We start from the raw sequence: 15,468 nt of genomic DNA, 5'->3' as shown, positions 1-15,468 counted from the left end.
GGCTGCATTTCAGTAGTGGGAGCAGCAATCGTAAGTTAGCTTTGTAAATGTAGGGCCATTCATTACTATTTGTATGAATCCAGTCCACTTTTCACTCTCCTAAATAAACTACAGGAGAGGTTTAAAAAAACCTGCATTCTTAACATGAAATAGTGCAACCCTCCTTGCAGCTTATAGTTCTGCTACTTCCACTTTGTCTGCACTAGACTTTTAAAGAGGCTTGAGGCAAATTCTGCACTGACTCCAGGGTTGCCAGTCAGTACAGAATTTGCTCCATAAAGGCCACTGATCTTGTTTTCCTTCTGTAGGAGTAAACTAACGTTCCCACACTCTGATAGAAACCTTTGATCTGCACAGATTTAATTAATTACTTATGAATCTCTGGCCAATGTTACTCTGTTTGTCTCAGTGCATCTCAACCCCTCAGTCACTTCATGTAGTGGAATAGCTGAGAAGTGAGCCCAACTAATAGATTCGCCAACTTGTTGCTTATGTAACAGTTTTTTTTTTTTTTTTTTTTTTAAATAAAACCCACTGAGGTAGCAATAATGAGCCACCATCTAGAACAACTTTAACAGAGCGCTGGAAAGGGGCCAAGACCTTTCCAAATGGAAAGTATTCTCCTCGGGAATCACTGCATCAGATTTCAGACAAGCACTTCCCATTTTTAAATCTCCAGTTTCCAGGAACCCATTCAAATGTGTGTGTGTGTGGGGGGGAGGGGGGATAATTTAAAAAAGTTTGAAACTGTGTGATGGGACGAAAGCATCTGGGTGCAAAGACAGGTTTGCAAGACAGAAATAACTGAAAGAAGGTCGCGGTGTGGTTTTAAGGGATTGTTTGTGAAACAGGCATGACTGGCAAGACTGTCTACGTGCCACGCTTACAGTGCAAGTAATCGTGCAAAAATGTAACTGCTTCAGGACAGGGACCATCTCTCTGCTGGGTTTATACCGTGTCTAGCCCAACAGGGGCCTGATCCCTTATCAAGGCCCCAAGGTATTATCACAATACAAAATGTTAAATACACTTCATTGGGCTCAGAGAAGAGCCAGGAGAAAGATTACAAAACCTGCCTTCTAGTGATAGACTGAAGAAGCTCATTCCATTTAGCTTACCAAAGACAAGGTTAAGGGGTGACTTGACCACAGTTTGTAAGTACCTACCTGGGGAACAAATATGTAATACTGGGCTCTTCAGTCTAGCAGAGAAAGGTGTAACCCAATCCCAAGGCTGGACATTGAATCTGGACACACTGAGATGAGAAAGAAGGTGTACATTTTGAATGGTGAGAGTAATCAATCACTGGAACAACTCACCAAGGGTCGGGGGGGAATCTCCGTCGCTGGCCATGTTTAAATCAAGAGTGGATGTTTTTCTAAAAGAGCTGCCCTAGGAATTATTTTGGGGCAGTTCGCTGGCCCGTGTTATGTAGGAGGTCAGACTAGAGGATCATAATGGTCCCTTCTGGCCCTGGAAGCTATGAATTCCCACGTTCCAACTGACCACCCTTTCTTCACTCCAATCCTTCCTTTTAAAAAGCTGCCCCTCTTACAAAGCTTTCTGACCCTGTGTGGTGCTTGCTGTAGCAGGGTAAGAATGAAATTCACCCCTGTACAGAGGGCCAGCTGCAGAGCTAGGCACCAGTTAAGTCCTATCTTGAGGACTTAGGTGGAGCATAGTCCCCTGTATACGGGACTGACTTTGCCCTATACCTAATGCTTCATAAGCTCTTTTGGGGAGCGATCTATGCTTGTAGACCATGACAAGGCACAATACAGTTCAGGAGAAAGGAGTGGCGAGTGAGAGGGTTATTGATGAGAAGGAGGGAGGGGATTGAAGGAGTAAAATGGGGGCGTTGAGACCTCTAAGGATTGGAGGTGGAGGGGCTGGCTGGGCAATTCCAGGTCATAAACCCACCCCCTGGGAGTGGATCTGGCTTGTTCCCCTTCTGTCTGGGACTGTATAGTCTGTATGTGATGCAGTTTTAATTGTTCCCAATTGTGGTACTAGTCCTGCAGCCCCTTAGAGCGAAAGGGGAGACGCTTCCCATAGACGGGGCTCCCCTCTGTGAGCCCTCGGAGCGCCCCTAGACTGCCGCGGCAGCCGTGCACTCAGAACTTGGGAGGATGAGGCCTGTGATGATGATGATTATCATTCCATGGACCCGCCTGGCACCAGCGAGAGAACACGGCTCAGACAGTTCAGTCTGCTGGAAAACAGAAATGCAGCCTCCCTCTGCATGTGAAAACCATTAGGCAACAGCACAGAAGCAACTCATGAGGCAAAACCCGTGAACATTCCCCTATCAACCAGGCGTGCTGGAGGAACAGTCCGCGCCTGTCCCCGCTGCCAGAGATGGGAGGAGGGGGAGGAAAGAGACACCAGCTTTGTGTCACACGCACAGGTGGCAATTTTCAAAGCCGACTGGGGGAGTCAGCCACACCCCTCTGGTTAATTTCAGAGAGAGAGAAGTGCGGCTAACTCTGAAAATAACAACCAAAGTTTGGCGGGGAGACGCAGGGCCAAAGGGGCTACACACCATCTTCCCTCCACACGTCACAGCCTGTTTGCCAGCGTTGATCTAATGCTGGAAATGCATTACGTGAGTGTTAGGAATGGGAACATCTGTTTTAGTTAAGCCATGCTGGGAAAGGAGAAACGGGATGCCACCCTTGACCACAACCGGCCCAGCTATAAGACAAGGAGATGAACGGAGAAGTAAAAAATAGCCACTTAAACGTTCTTCCAAGCGCCACGAGCCTGCCAGATATAAATAAATAAAAGGAACAATATCTGGCTTCAGCTACTAGAGGGGCCCATGTGTTCCTGTCAGTACAATAACTCCTGGTGTATCTCCATGGACGCAATGATTTTGTGTTCACAGCACAGCACCCTTCAAATATCTAGACAAATAATGGACATTTAATTAGGGAACTGCCTGAAGAGATCTCTGAGCCATTAGTAATTATCTCTGAGAAGTCATGGAGGGTGGGAAAGAGACCCAAGGACTGGAAAAGGGCAAATATAGCACCTATCTATAAAAACGGGGAATAAGGACAGCCCGGGGAATTATAGACTAGTCACCTTAACTTCCGTACCTGGAAAGATAATGGAGCAAATAATCAAACAATGTTTGTCAGCACTTGAACTGTAATAAGAAACAGTCAATATGGATTTATCAAGACCAACCTAATATCCTTCTTTGACAGGGTAGCAAGCTTGTGAATGGGGGGAAGTAGCAGATTTCATATATCTTCACCATCTTGCGTGACCGTCTCATAAACAAACTAGGGAAATATAGCCTAGACGAACCTACTATAAGGTGAGTGCACAACTAGTTGGAAAACCATACTCAGAGAGTAGTTGTCCATGGCTCACAATTGAGCCAGAAAGGTGCATTGAGTGGGGGCTCGCACGAATCTGTCCTGGGTCCAGTTCTATTCAATATCTATTCATAAATGATTTGGATAATGGCATAGCGTGTACATTATAAAATTTGCGGCTGATACCAAGCTGGGAGGGGTTGCAAGTGCTTTGGAGGATAGGATTAAAATTCAGAATGATCTGGACAAACTGAAGAAATGGTCTGAATTAAATAGGATGAAATCCAATATGGACAAATGCAAAGTACTTCATTTAGGAGGGAACAATCAGTTGCACACATACAAAATGGGAAATAACTGCCTAGGACAGAGCACTGCAGAAAACGACTTCGGAGGTGTAGTGGATCACAAACTAAATATTGGTAAACAATGTAATATCACTGCAAAAAAAAAAAAGCGACCATCATTCTGGGATGTATTAGCAGGAGTGTTGTAAGCAAGACACGAGACAGAATTCTTCCACTCCACCCAGCACTGATAAGGCCTCAACTGGAGTATTATGTCCAGTTCTGGCTCCACACTTCAGGAAAGATGTGGACAAACTGGAGGAAGTCCAGAGGAAAGCAACAAAAATGATTCGAGGTCTAGAAAACGTGACCTACGAGGAAAGATTGAAAAAATGGGGTTTGTTTAGGCTGGAGAAGAGAAGACTGAGGGGGTACTTGATAACAGTTTTCAAGTACATAAAAGGTTGTTTGAGGAGGAGAAATTGTTCCCCTTAGCCTCTGAGGATAGGACAAGAAGTAACATGCTTAAATTGCAGCAAGAGAGATTTTAGGTTAGACATCAGGAAAATCTTCCTACCTGTGAGCACTGGAACAAATTACCTAGGGAGGTTGTAGAATCTCTGTCAATGAAGGTTTTTAAGAACAGGTAGACAAACACCTGTCAGCGGCAATCTGGATAATACTTAATCCTGTCTCAGTGTAGGGGACTGGACTACATGATTCTACAATGTACCCATCACCTTGGTATCTAAATATACAATCCAGGTCTACTTGCACCCCAAGTGAGAATTGTACTGCTACATCTAAGCATACTCCTGAAGGGACCTGTAAACAGATGCTTTTACCAACTTGATCTAAAACTCCACATACTGTAGAGTCAGAAAATCACTTCACTCCCTTCCTAGGGTGTGGCTTTTTGAACAAAGAAATTATCTGCACAGCATAAAAATTCATCTCAGACCTTCCCAAGCTTGGGTGCTTCTAGGGTTCCTCCTCTGAAACTGCTCAGCCCCCACCCTACATCCTCTCTTCCAAGAGCCACTCCCATCTCTTGGGGGCTACGAGCCAATTACCTCAGCAGAACCCACTTAACCCATTCCTAGTAGGATCAACACCTGCTAACAGGATGGGGTGTTTCCGAAAAATACTGACTGCTGGTTATAGAGCCCAAAGAATTTTACAAACAACTAAAGGCCACAATGGATGGTGCGCAGCATTTTCTGCCCCACCAAAACTGCAGGGAAAGCAGGTTCAAGTCACTGCCTACAGAATTTGCTGTAAATGACGCTGTTAGCCTCTCAGTGGTCTGCAAGCCCTCCACCCTTCCAAGGAAGACCTTGAGGCAGCTGCAATTGGGGAAGCTCTGAGCACCATGAAGCCCTACTGGTCAGGTACAAGGAGGGCAAGGGATTGCAGTGCATGGGTAGAGAGCTGTGTAGCGCCCAAGGCTGGCACAGCAAAGAGGCTGCAAGTCCAAGCAGAATGTCATTAGTGACATTTGCACTGGGAACCTTGCACAGAGCCCATTTTCAAGATTCCTGGCTCTAGCCCATCCTGCCAACTCCTCACCGGGAACCCCAGTTTCAAAGCAGACGCAAGTTAGCCTTGTGCCTTAAGAATGACTTTATTACAGAGAAGGTGATATCATCATTGGGCCAAATTCTGTCTATTGACATCAGCAGGCCCCTGTAAGTGAAGGCGGAATCCAGCCCCCTGTGTCTTAGTTTTTTCTGTACATAGTTTTCTTCTTTTCCCACAATGCTGCAAAAAAGACACAAATCTGAGCCAGTGTGAGTCTGGTCACACATAATCTGTAGCTCTCTGTCAAAGGGTAGAGGGGGTTGAGTGTCTTTGCATGAACACTTTTCAAATTATCCCAATTCCAATACTCAACGCCTGCCAACTCCAACCGAGGAAAGCGTGTGGTTCCATAGGTGCTGGAACTGGCTTGAAGTGGTTTCCATCATATCCAGGGTTTACAATTTGGTTCAATGGCTCTCAGCACCCACACTATACACATTGTTCCAGCACCCTTGTTTGGTTCCCATTATAGCGTGTACCCTCAATACAAAAATGTTACTCACACGCTAGCAGGCTCTGGCCTAGAACACATGGATAGTGTTTGGGTTTTCTGTCCCAGCTGCCTAACAGTAACTGGAATGTAATCAGACAAGGAATGATGACTTGAACGCAATTTGAGATGGGTAAGACAGTTATGAGTTCCTGGCATGGGGTTTCAAAGCTTCTTTCATCATGAGTTTTTTGTTTTGTTTTTGTTTGTTTTTTCTGAATGGTCTTAGCTTGCAAAAATCTGTTCAGCAGATTCTGTTATGTTATTGTCAAAGTCAGCCAGTCCAGTCTCTCCCATCCCATGATGACACACACTAACTTGCTTTTCTTAGGGTACTAAGCTGTTAGCTGTGCATGCTATTCCTGTCCTGAATTCCATATTGTGCAGCCAGATGTTCTCTGCCCTTCCCGTTTTGGTAAACGTTGTTTAAATTGTGCTGTTGGGATAGGAAAAACAAAGGCAAACTTCTATGATGCCTTTCAGCTTGAGAGAACTTGTAAATAGCTTTGGGACATCTTCCCAATCCTGCAACTGGCTCCATCCACATGGGCCCCTGGCTCCCTGCACAGCCCATAGCTTCTGACATGCCCACCCCAGAGGAGGTTGCTACTGTTTTACTAGCAGCACACACCAGTGCTATGCTGAAGTTGAGGACAGGAAGTGAAGAATACTGAATCAGTTGAAACCTGAGTGGGGATTTCAGGGAGGCAGCCTGTATAAACCAAATTGGCATTACAGCATGTTACCATGGTTACTGTCCCTGCTCTTGCGAAAATCCCCCTGGCACTTTTCATTACCACACACACGCCTCCTTTTTCATCTCTGCCCAAAAATGGCACTGGTACAAACCAGTGCACTGTAGCACCAGGCTGAGCACTGGCACAGAAAAGTGTTATCTAATAAATTAAAACCATTGTGCCATAGATGGGACTTTCCTGGGCTCTCATGCTATCTAAGTACTGACCCGGTCTGGTGCTACTTAGCTTCTGAGATATGAGACCACAACCAGTGGTGGTCTGTGTTTTCTGCTAACCTATTCACTACAGGGTTAATAGGTAAGTTTCCTCCCAGTCAGAGTATCTAGAAAATGTTTATTTCTATTTTAAAATCCATCAGCTGCATGTCTCTTAAAAATTGATGAATACAAAAACAACAACAAAATTCTGGTTTCTAGTCATGGTTTCTGCAATTTAACCACAAGAAATGCTACCCATGGTTATACTGGAAATTGCAAACACTGTTACTGATGACCAAATGCTTTAAATCTGTTTTCATGATTTTAACTTTTTTTGTTTTGTTACCCTTTACAATTCAGTGTTTGGCTTGCAATGCATTGTGAAATATTTATACCTCACATGTAGTCTTGCTGAAGCTAAACTGGAATTTATTATCAGTATCTTAGGGCTGGTCTATACTAGACAATTAGATCAACCCAGCTACAGCACTCGGTGGTATGAAAAAGCCACACCTCTGAGCGATGTAGTTAAGACAGCCTAAGGGGGTATGTCTACACGACAAACTTATGTTGACCTAAGTTACGTTGGCATACGGCTGCCACACTAACTAAATCGCTTTTGCGTGTCCACACTACACTCCTTGTGTCGGCAGTGCGCGGCCTCACCCGGAGCGCTTGTACCGACTGTACTGTCAGCGTGGCCCATTGTAGGATGGCTTCTGAAAGCCAGTAACAGTCAATGTAGGCAACACCGTGTCTACACTGACAGTGACATCAACTCTACGGCGCTCGGGGAAGTGGAGTTATTAAGTTGGCGTAGCAGGATGATTATGTCAGTGGGAGCGAAATTTTAGTGTGGATGCTTCCATAGTTAGGTCAATGTAAGCTGCCTTGTGTCAACCTAACTCTGTAGGGTAGACCAGGCCTAAGTCCCCATGTGGACAGTGCTAAATTGATATAAGAATTCTTCTGTCAATCTACTGCTTCTTGAGGAGATGATTACCTACACCAATAGAACCTCTCCCCTCAGCATAAGTAACGTCTACACTGAAGCGTTATAGTCACTGTCCCGCTGTAGTCTTTCAAGTGTATGCAAGCCCTTAGTAAAAAGAACCTTGTAAGATAAAAACCTAGCTAGCCTTCTCCTGAATGTGAATGTAACTTACGAAAAGAAGGGTCTAGTTCAAAAGCCTCATCCTCTTTGTGGACCAGCCACTAAAGGGGAAGGTGACCTGCTCTGTACAAGCATGTTATGCTAACCAAGGGGAGGAGGTATGGGGGGGGGGGAGTCAATAGAACTGAGGTCGATCTGGCCCTCAGGTCTTTGAAGTTGACAGGAGGCAGTCCATAGGTAGGTGATGGGGAAGCAGTGTTAAATAAGGATAATGCGTCCATAAAGAAGAAGAACAGGGCCTGGAGAAGGATTTCTGTGTTGCCCCTCTTCTACAATACGGAAACCACTGTGGGGAAAATAATTCACAATGAGATACAACAAGGAATTCCATTCAACTACAAACAGGGAGCAAAGCATTAACAGGTGATTTTTTTAAAAATCGCTTGATTAAAATGTAGGATTAAAAACAGCAAAGATTCCCATGGTGCGAGAGCAGAACGAAGCAGCTGAACAATCTCGCTTGCCTTACTCACGCGAGTAGACTACCAGTGGGCCACCCTGCGTGAATAGTGGTTTGAGATTGGGCCCATGCTTTCCGTTCAGAATGCAAAAGCAAGAAGGAGCTGCATTAAAGGGGTGGTGGAATAAGCGATACAATTAGTTCTAAAATGAGGGAAGTGACACAAGGAAAATGAATTGCAGAAAGAAAGAGAAAAACAAAATTAATGACACAAAAGCAAAACACCTTCTAAACATCACCTGAATTTCAGGATAACCCAGCCACATGAATTGTACAAAGATAAGGCGTTCCCTCACACTCACCCTACCCATTATCCCTCCCAATAGATCGTTGGAAGGAATGATTAACTGGTCAAGAAATTATTTAGCACAATCATTTTAAAACAATGAACAAGCAAGTCCCACAGCTGGATTTATTTTAATGGTGTTAAAATTCTATTTCTTAACTCTTTAAATATATAGGAGCAAAACACCATCAGGTACCTCCAAAGCCTCTTCCCAAACACTGATACATACTTAGGACCTGATCCTGCATCACTGAATTGCAGCAGAACGGGGTCTCTAGTGAGCTCTGTATTCACTCCACCCACTTGAGGTGTCTAGCTGTGGTTTCTCAGTTTGTCTCCTTAAATTATTGCTCTTGTTCACATTTGGTTGTGCTGAATTACTAAGTGCAAATTCTTAAATGGTTGGGCTGGAGTCTAGGAGGCAAGAGATTTCTCTGTCACTCCAGTTTCTACATGGCAGCTTGGCAAATTCTCTAAGCAAATACACAGAAACCGCTCTAACGCCATCTCTCAGACTGACAGTGTTGTCCCCAAACAGTAGGTGGTTGTTGTTACTAAAATGCTTTATGCCAGCAGCAGACAAAAAGCCAAAGTTAGACGTCAGAATAAAAAGCCAACGAACACTTAAGATATAGGGGTAATTTGTCTGAAACATCTGGAAGGAGAGTAGCAAACTCTGTAGTCCACTGTAGGGCATTGCCTTAAACAAAACAGACATTACAGTGACACCGCACTAATATCTTAGCTCATTGGCGTCAATCACGTACTACATAATCCCTACCTTGTTCAATGTATTAACTGGGACATATTTTCCTTCTGTACCTCATGCAGTTTTGTCCTTTCAATAGACTGAGTTCATTTTGTTTTTAATTAATTTTATTCCTGCACCTCAACTGGTGCGCTCTCTTTTTTTTTTTTTAATTTAAAAAAAAAAAGTCTTTCTTTGGGGGGAAAAAAGAAAACCAGAACCTCCCGTTTAGGTGGCGATAAGGATGCTTATTTGAGTGAAATTCAGGTTTTTCATGACTAAAGTAGGGATGTTTTGGTTTTGTGGGCTGGCTGCTTTTGTACAGAGAGAGTGTTTTGCTACTGCTGCTTTGTTTTAATTGGATTTCATTTTTCATTACCTGTCAAGCATGACTTGAATCTTGGATAGGAATTTCTTATGTTTATATGTTGAAATAGAAATAAATAAATTCTATTAATGACTCGGAGACCTACTGAAACTTACCAAGTCATGCAAATAACTGAGTTAGGAAAAATAAAAAATATATGTGCCTGCATCTTAAAATACATTTATACTGACAGGGTTTGCTTAGATTATTTGTTAGGCAACATAAAAATAGGGGTTGCTGACACATCCCCCTATAATAAGCAGGGTTAAATTAGTAATACAGGTCCCAAAACTGCAAAGATTTAACGCACGTCAGTAACTCTACACGCCTAAGCCATCGCACTGAAGCTAATGGAACTACTGAAATGTGCGTGTCGGCAGGTTTGGGCCCATAGATTGTAAGAGCAACAACAAGACCTTGCTGCAGCATTCTGATAGTGGTATCACCCAAGAATTACTACTATTATGGATTACCGAAGGACAAATACATGAGTTTCTACTGAACGTGTTTAGTCTTGAGAAAAGGAGATCTGATAACGGTCTTCAAATATGCTGAGGGCTGTTTATAAAGAGGACTGGGAACAATTGTTCTCCATGTCCACTGAAAGTAGGACAAGAAGATTATGTAGTACGTGCAGCAAGGGAGATTTAGGTCAGATATTAGGAAAAACTTTCTAACAATAAGGGTAGTGAAACTCTGAAATAATCTTCCAACGGAGGTTGTGGAATCCCTGTCACTGGAAGCTTTTAAGAACCAGCTGGACAAACACTTGTCAGGGATGGCCTAGGTTTTCTGCCTCAGTGCAGGGGGCTGGACTTGATGACTTTTCATGCTCCCTTCCAGACCGACATTTCTATGGACAAGATTCTAATCCCTGTATTTAAAAAAAGAGTCACTAAGATACTCCAGAGGTGTCAGAAACAGTAAATATTCACAGGGGAAAGAAAACAAGTCTCTGATCTCAACTGAAATCTAAATCAGGATTATCTGTCTCACCAAAAAGATCTAAGATCCCAAACAAAAAGTTTGCATAAATCCACAACCAATGGGAGAAGAACACTTTAAGATATTATCAGAATTCCTCTCAATTGGGGTGAACATACAAAACGACCAGGGTTGCCACTTGAAAACTCTTGCATTTAAAGTACCTTTTTACGTTAAGGACTGAAGATGATCAATTTACACAATAGCCTTTCCTCTTATGTTTGTTTAGACATTTTATATTAGATGTCTTCAAGTTATTTGCCTTATAGGGTGACTAACTTTGATTTGATGTTGCTATTAAATGGAACAGGAGACTGCTTTCATCTAGGTATGCATACTATATTTCTGGCAGTACTTGTTTTCCTTGGTGATTCTTTGGATGTGGCATTTCTTCTGTATTCATGGTAACCGTTCCCTCAGTGTTTGCAATTCTGAAAATGCCGTGTCTGTTATGCTGGCCAAAAGAGGTTTTATCATGAGCATTCCTATCCTAGGCTCTGATTCTACACTTGCACACACGTAATCACATTGACTTCAGTGGGACTGTTAATATGTGCATAACTGCTAAATTGAGGACTTCACCACAAAGGTTATATAATTCCTTCAGGGTTCATAGTTGCTGATCAGTACTGCTTTCATAAAGGTTGATAGAGCTGCATTTTGTGTTTAAAAATTATTTATACAACTTTTTTCTTACTACAAAATATCACTGCAAGCCATTACATGAGAATAGGAAGCAGAATATTTAAGTCCAACTGCCTTATCTGTCAATAGTCGATAAAGGCAGCACATAATGGTTAGGTTGTAGAGTTTCCCTCCTATCTTGCGGGGTGTAAAGATGGGGGGCTAAATGCACCCCTGGAGTAATTGAACTCTTATAGCTCTTATCATACAGTTATGACACCCATAATTACATGCTCACGCTTTCTCCCCGTTAGAAGGTCAAATAGGCTAGCAATCTTTCTACACTGTATCTCATATCCAAATTCTGCAGTGCATTTCCAAAGGAGGGGCACAACTTCACCACAACTTATGCCGAGAGACAAAGTATTAAAAACACATACTTTGATCCCCAACAGAGCCTTTACTGTGCATCCTAAATGATCCATATCCTGCCAAAGATCCCTTTGCAAATTCAGATATAGCTCAAATTTGTGAATTCCAAAGATCACTCTTCTTGTGAACCATTCGCATTAATAGGGCTGTAAACAAATAATTTCACATAAATTAAAATAGGAAAAATCCTACTGCTAATAATATTACCTTGAGGTTTCAATGTGCTTGTTCCAGTAGAATGTATAACATGCTTTGAGTATTTAAGTTAGATGATGTCCAGTAGCTCTTGTATATATTAAGGGCCCATCTTAATGGTTCCGGGTGCTTTTACCACCCAACACCGCTGAACAATAATTAGCTGTCTTAAGCACTCACTCGCAAAATTAGTAATACCCATAAAGCCACCACAATAACCCCAACTCGGTTTTAGAAAGCTTGAACTGACGTTCCAGTGATACTTTTAATCCTCATCACTGTCTTCAGAAGCCTTTTAAAGATCCTTATGAGAAGAGGCCAATTTTATACACACTTATTTTGTCCAAAGCAACATTAAATTTGCAGAACCTCCATCACAAATGTCTAACTGCCTATTGTGCAGCTCGCGCAACCAGTAAATAAATACAAATTAATCTTGCCCAGTTGAGGGATTTCTGCAAAATTCACTTTCTACTTTATTTTCAGAAATAAATTTAAAAACTTAACACGTTCCTTGAAGTTGTACGTCTTGCTTTTATATCCTAGGGCCAGAGTATATTTCTACAATTTAAATCTCCCAGTAAAAGAAACACTTAATACTCTAATTTTGTTGTAGGAAAATACTTAAAACGCACACCTCCACTTCTAGATGAAAAGCTGTAGTTCTCTCCGAAGCTACGCTAGGTCTGTCCCCTTGATCCACATTATAAAGTTTTCAAAGGTATTTGTGACTTTTTTTATTCTTAAAAAAAGTACAAAAAGGTGAATGACTTACAGCTTGTATAGGTTCCCGAATACTGCACGCTTTCCGGGATTGCCAGTAGAATTATGCAAAACAATGGCCTTTTAAAACTTCACAGATTTAAAAATTATTGTTAAGTAACACTAACACTAAAGCTGATATTTACCTTATTGCAATATCAATAGGATGTGGATAAACTGAAACTTTCTTACTGCACAGGGAAATATCATTTAGGTGTCTGTTTCCTTTTCAACAAAACCTATGAGAGGGTTTTGTCCCCTGAAGAACAGAAAAGTTATTCCCTAAAAAGTTTTATCTATGTAGGACAACTACTGATCTGAACTCACTCGTTAAAAGAAAAAATAACAATTCCCACAGCTCCTCTTCAACCTGTTTAAAAGGCTGGAATAGCAGGTTTATTTAACTGACCGAACCGTTCTAGGGATCAGCATGATTCTTAAACGTGACTTGGTCATTAACGTCATTGAATCAAAAACCAGTTAGAAACGTACTAATCACCTCGCTTTGCTGCTACTTCTCTCTAGAAGTTTTGATCAAACATTTGAATTGTCTGTGTATCTTCCCCTGACGCAGCCCGTGTTTAAATCGTGGCCACGGGGTTCCATCTATAGATAGGGCCTTCACTCCATAACTTCCACTGGGGTTCTCTGAAACCCACTGTCCCACACCTCCTTAAACCCAAAGCAAAAGGGAACGGCCTGTTATTTTCCTCTAACATACCAGAGAAGACCTTAAAAGCTTGGCATAACCATAACACTGTTATTCAGGATCCTGGTAGAAGCCTACGGTCCTGAGCTTGCAAATATTTGCAAAGTCTGCACACCACTTAAAATGCAAAAAGTTGAGCACATGCAGAAGTCTTTGCAAAGATCTAAGCCCACAGTCGCAAGGCAGTTGCTTGATTCTGTCAACACTTATGAATGTAAGTTTATGCGTGTTAGTCCTGGTTGTGGGTGTCATCAGCAAAGTTACACATATAACATAGGATGTGAAGGGGCCTCCTCGGTCATCAAATCCAGTGTCCTGCTACTGCTGGCAGCCCTGTTACTTACACACAAGTAACATAATTCACATGAGCTGTCCCACTGAAGCCATTGTGTGAAGTTACATGCAGGATTGGACCACCTTCATTTACAGATGCTGGAGTTGTTTCCTTTTGATTTCTCCACCAGGCCACTGTATCATTCTTAGTTAAATCACATGCTTCAGTAAGTACAGTTCTGCACACATTCAAATTCTTGCACATCTAGTACTAAGCAATCTTCCCTTGATTTTTCCATATTTGCCTCTGCTGTCATACATATGATCTGTGTCCCAGCATAAATCACAGCAAGTTCTATTACAAAATCCCCCCTGCAAGACAAGGAAAACTACTGCTGGAAAGAAAGTTTACTAAAACCGCCAGAGCACCTCCAATTCTTCAAGGTGAGATTTCGGGACCCGGCTCACTTGGAAAGATCCCAGCCCCGCTGGGGGGAGGAAGGGGGTTGCTAACGTTCACAGGTTTAAAAGAAAACTATTCCTCCGTGGAAGGAATTCTTATGCCTCGTGCAATCTAGCTCTCAGCCCTGGCCTTCAGTGCCAGGCCAGTGCCAACTGCAGCTTTGGTGGCAAACAAGAGGTCAGTGGTGCCCCCCGCGTTTCTCTTCCTTTGACAACAAAACAAGGCTGCCAGGCAGAGGCTCGCGCCTGCTGGGGCAAGAGGAGGGGGAGACCTGCCTTTCACCCACCTCCCCACTACCACCCCGCAATGCCGGGGGGTGACTGCAGCCCCCCGAGCCTAGCCACCTCCCGGCAAGCAGAGAGCAGAGCGGGCAGTTTGTTTCCTGAGCAACCCGCGAGCCGGAGGCGGCTCAACCCGGCTCGTGCACGGGTGGGTGACACCCCCCAGGACCGTCCCCGGGTGCCCGTGCGCCCCCTCCCCGTGCGCCCAGGGCGCAGCCGGACTTACAGAGCGGTGGCTGCCGGCGGGACGCCGAGGGCCGGGCGCTGCTCCAGCCCCCGCGAGGAGCAGTTCACCAGGCAGGAGCCCGGGGCCCTGCCGCCGGCGCAGGAACAGCTGGGGCCGCAGGGCTGGCAGCTCTGGGCGAGGGGGCCCCTGGCCGCGGCCAGCCCCCCGCACAGGAGGCAGCAGAGCAGGCACCAGCCCGAGACGGGGAGCCTGGCCGAGGGGACGCCATGTTTGCGCTGTGATCCAGTGTGTCCATTTCCAAACGGCATCGCTCACTGCGGGCAGGGCATGGCCCCGGCCCGCCGATCCCCCCGGCCCGGACAGCCCCGGGCCCGGGACGCGCTGGGCTCAGCACCGGCCGGCCCGCTGCATGGCCCCTGCCTGGGCTCAGCGGCCCCGACGCATCGCGCTCCTCCGGCCAGGGCTCGGGCTGCGCGCTGTGTCCTGCCCGCCGCTGCAGCGCTGGCCTGGGACGCGGCTAGGGCTCCTCCTCCCGCCGCCCGGCCCGCCGCGCCAGCATCCTCCTCCGCCCTGACAGCTGGAGCCCAGCGCCCCGCGGCTCTGCCCGGGGCCTGCCGCCAGCTCCCCGCTCCGCCCCGCCGCTCCGCCCTCCGCCCGGCGTGGGGAAGGGAAGCCAGGCCCTCGGCGGCCAGGGCTGCTCCGAGCCCCTGCTGGCCCCTCTGCCCCCGCAGCAGCCGCCCCCGCCGGCCCCTCTCCTGCGGGAGCTCACAGCCGAGCACGCCCGGGAAGTTTCCTTCTCCTCCGCCAGGGAAGAGAGAAAGAGAGGGAGAAAGCAGCAGCTCTGCCCGGCGGTGCTGTGCCCCCCAGATCCCGTCTCTCCTCTG

The 15,468-nt window shown here is 45.0% G+C and overlaps 1 protein-coding gene across 1 annotated transcript in view; it reads right to left on the bottom strand.

Moving 5' to 3' along the window:
• The window catches only part of PKD1 (polycystin 1, transient receptor potential channel interacting), a 131,309-nt gene extending 116,417 nt beyond the window's left edge, over nt 1–14,892 (bottom strand). The window contains exon 1 of the mRNA XM_065411612.1: nt 14,624–14,892. Within this exon, the coding sequence (XP_065267684.1) occupies nt 14,624–14,892 (269 nt within the window). The remainder of the gene's footprint in view (nt 1–14,623) is intronic.
• Between the last annotated feature and the right edge of the window lie 576 nt (nt 14,893–15,468).

This window comes from Emys orbicularis, chromosome 10, assembly GCF_028017835.1.
Source record: "Emys orbicularis isolate rEmyOrb1 chromosome 10, rEmyOrb1.hap1, whole genome shotgun sequence".
Classification (NCBI taxonomy): domain Eukaryota; kingdom Metazoa; phylum Chordata; order Testudines; family Emydidae; genus Emys; species Emys orbicularis.
The sequence above is the reverse complement of the archived record's forward strand: the minus strand, read 5'-3'. Positions and strand labels throughout refer to the sequence as shown.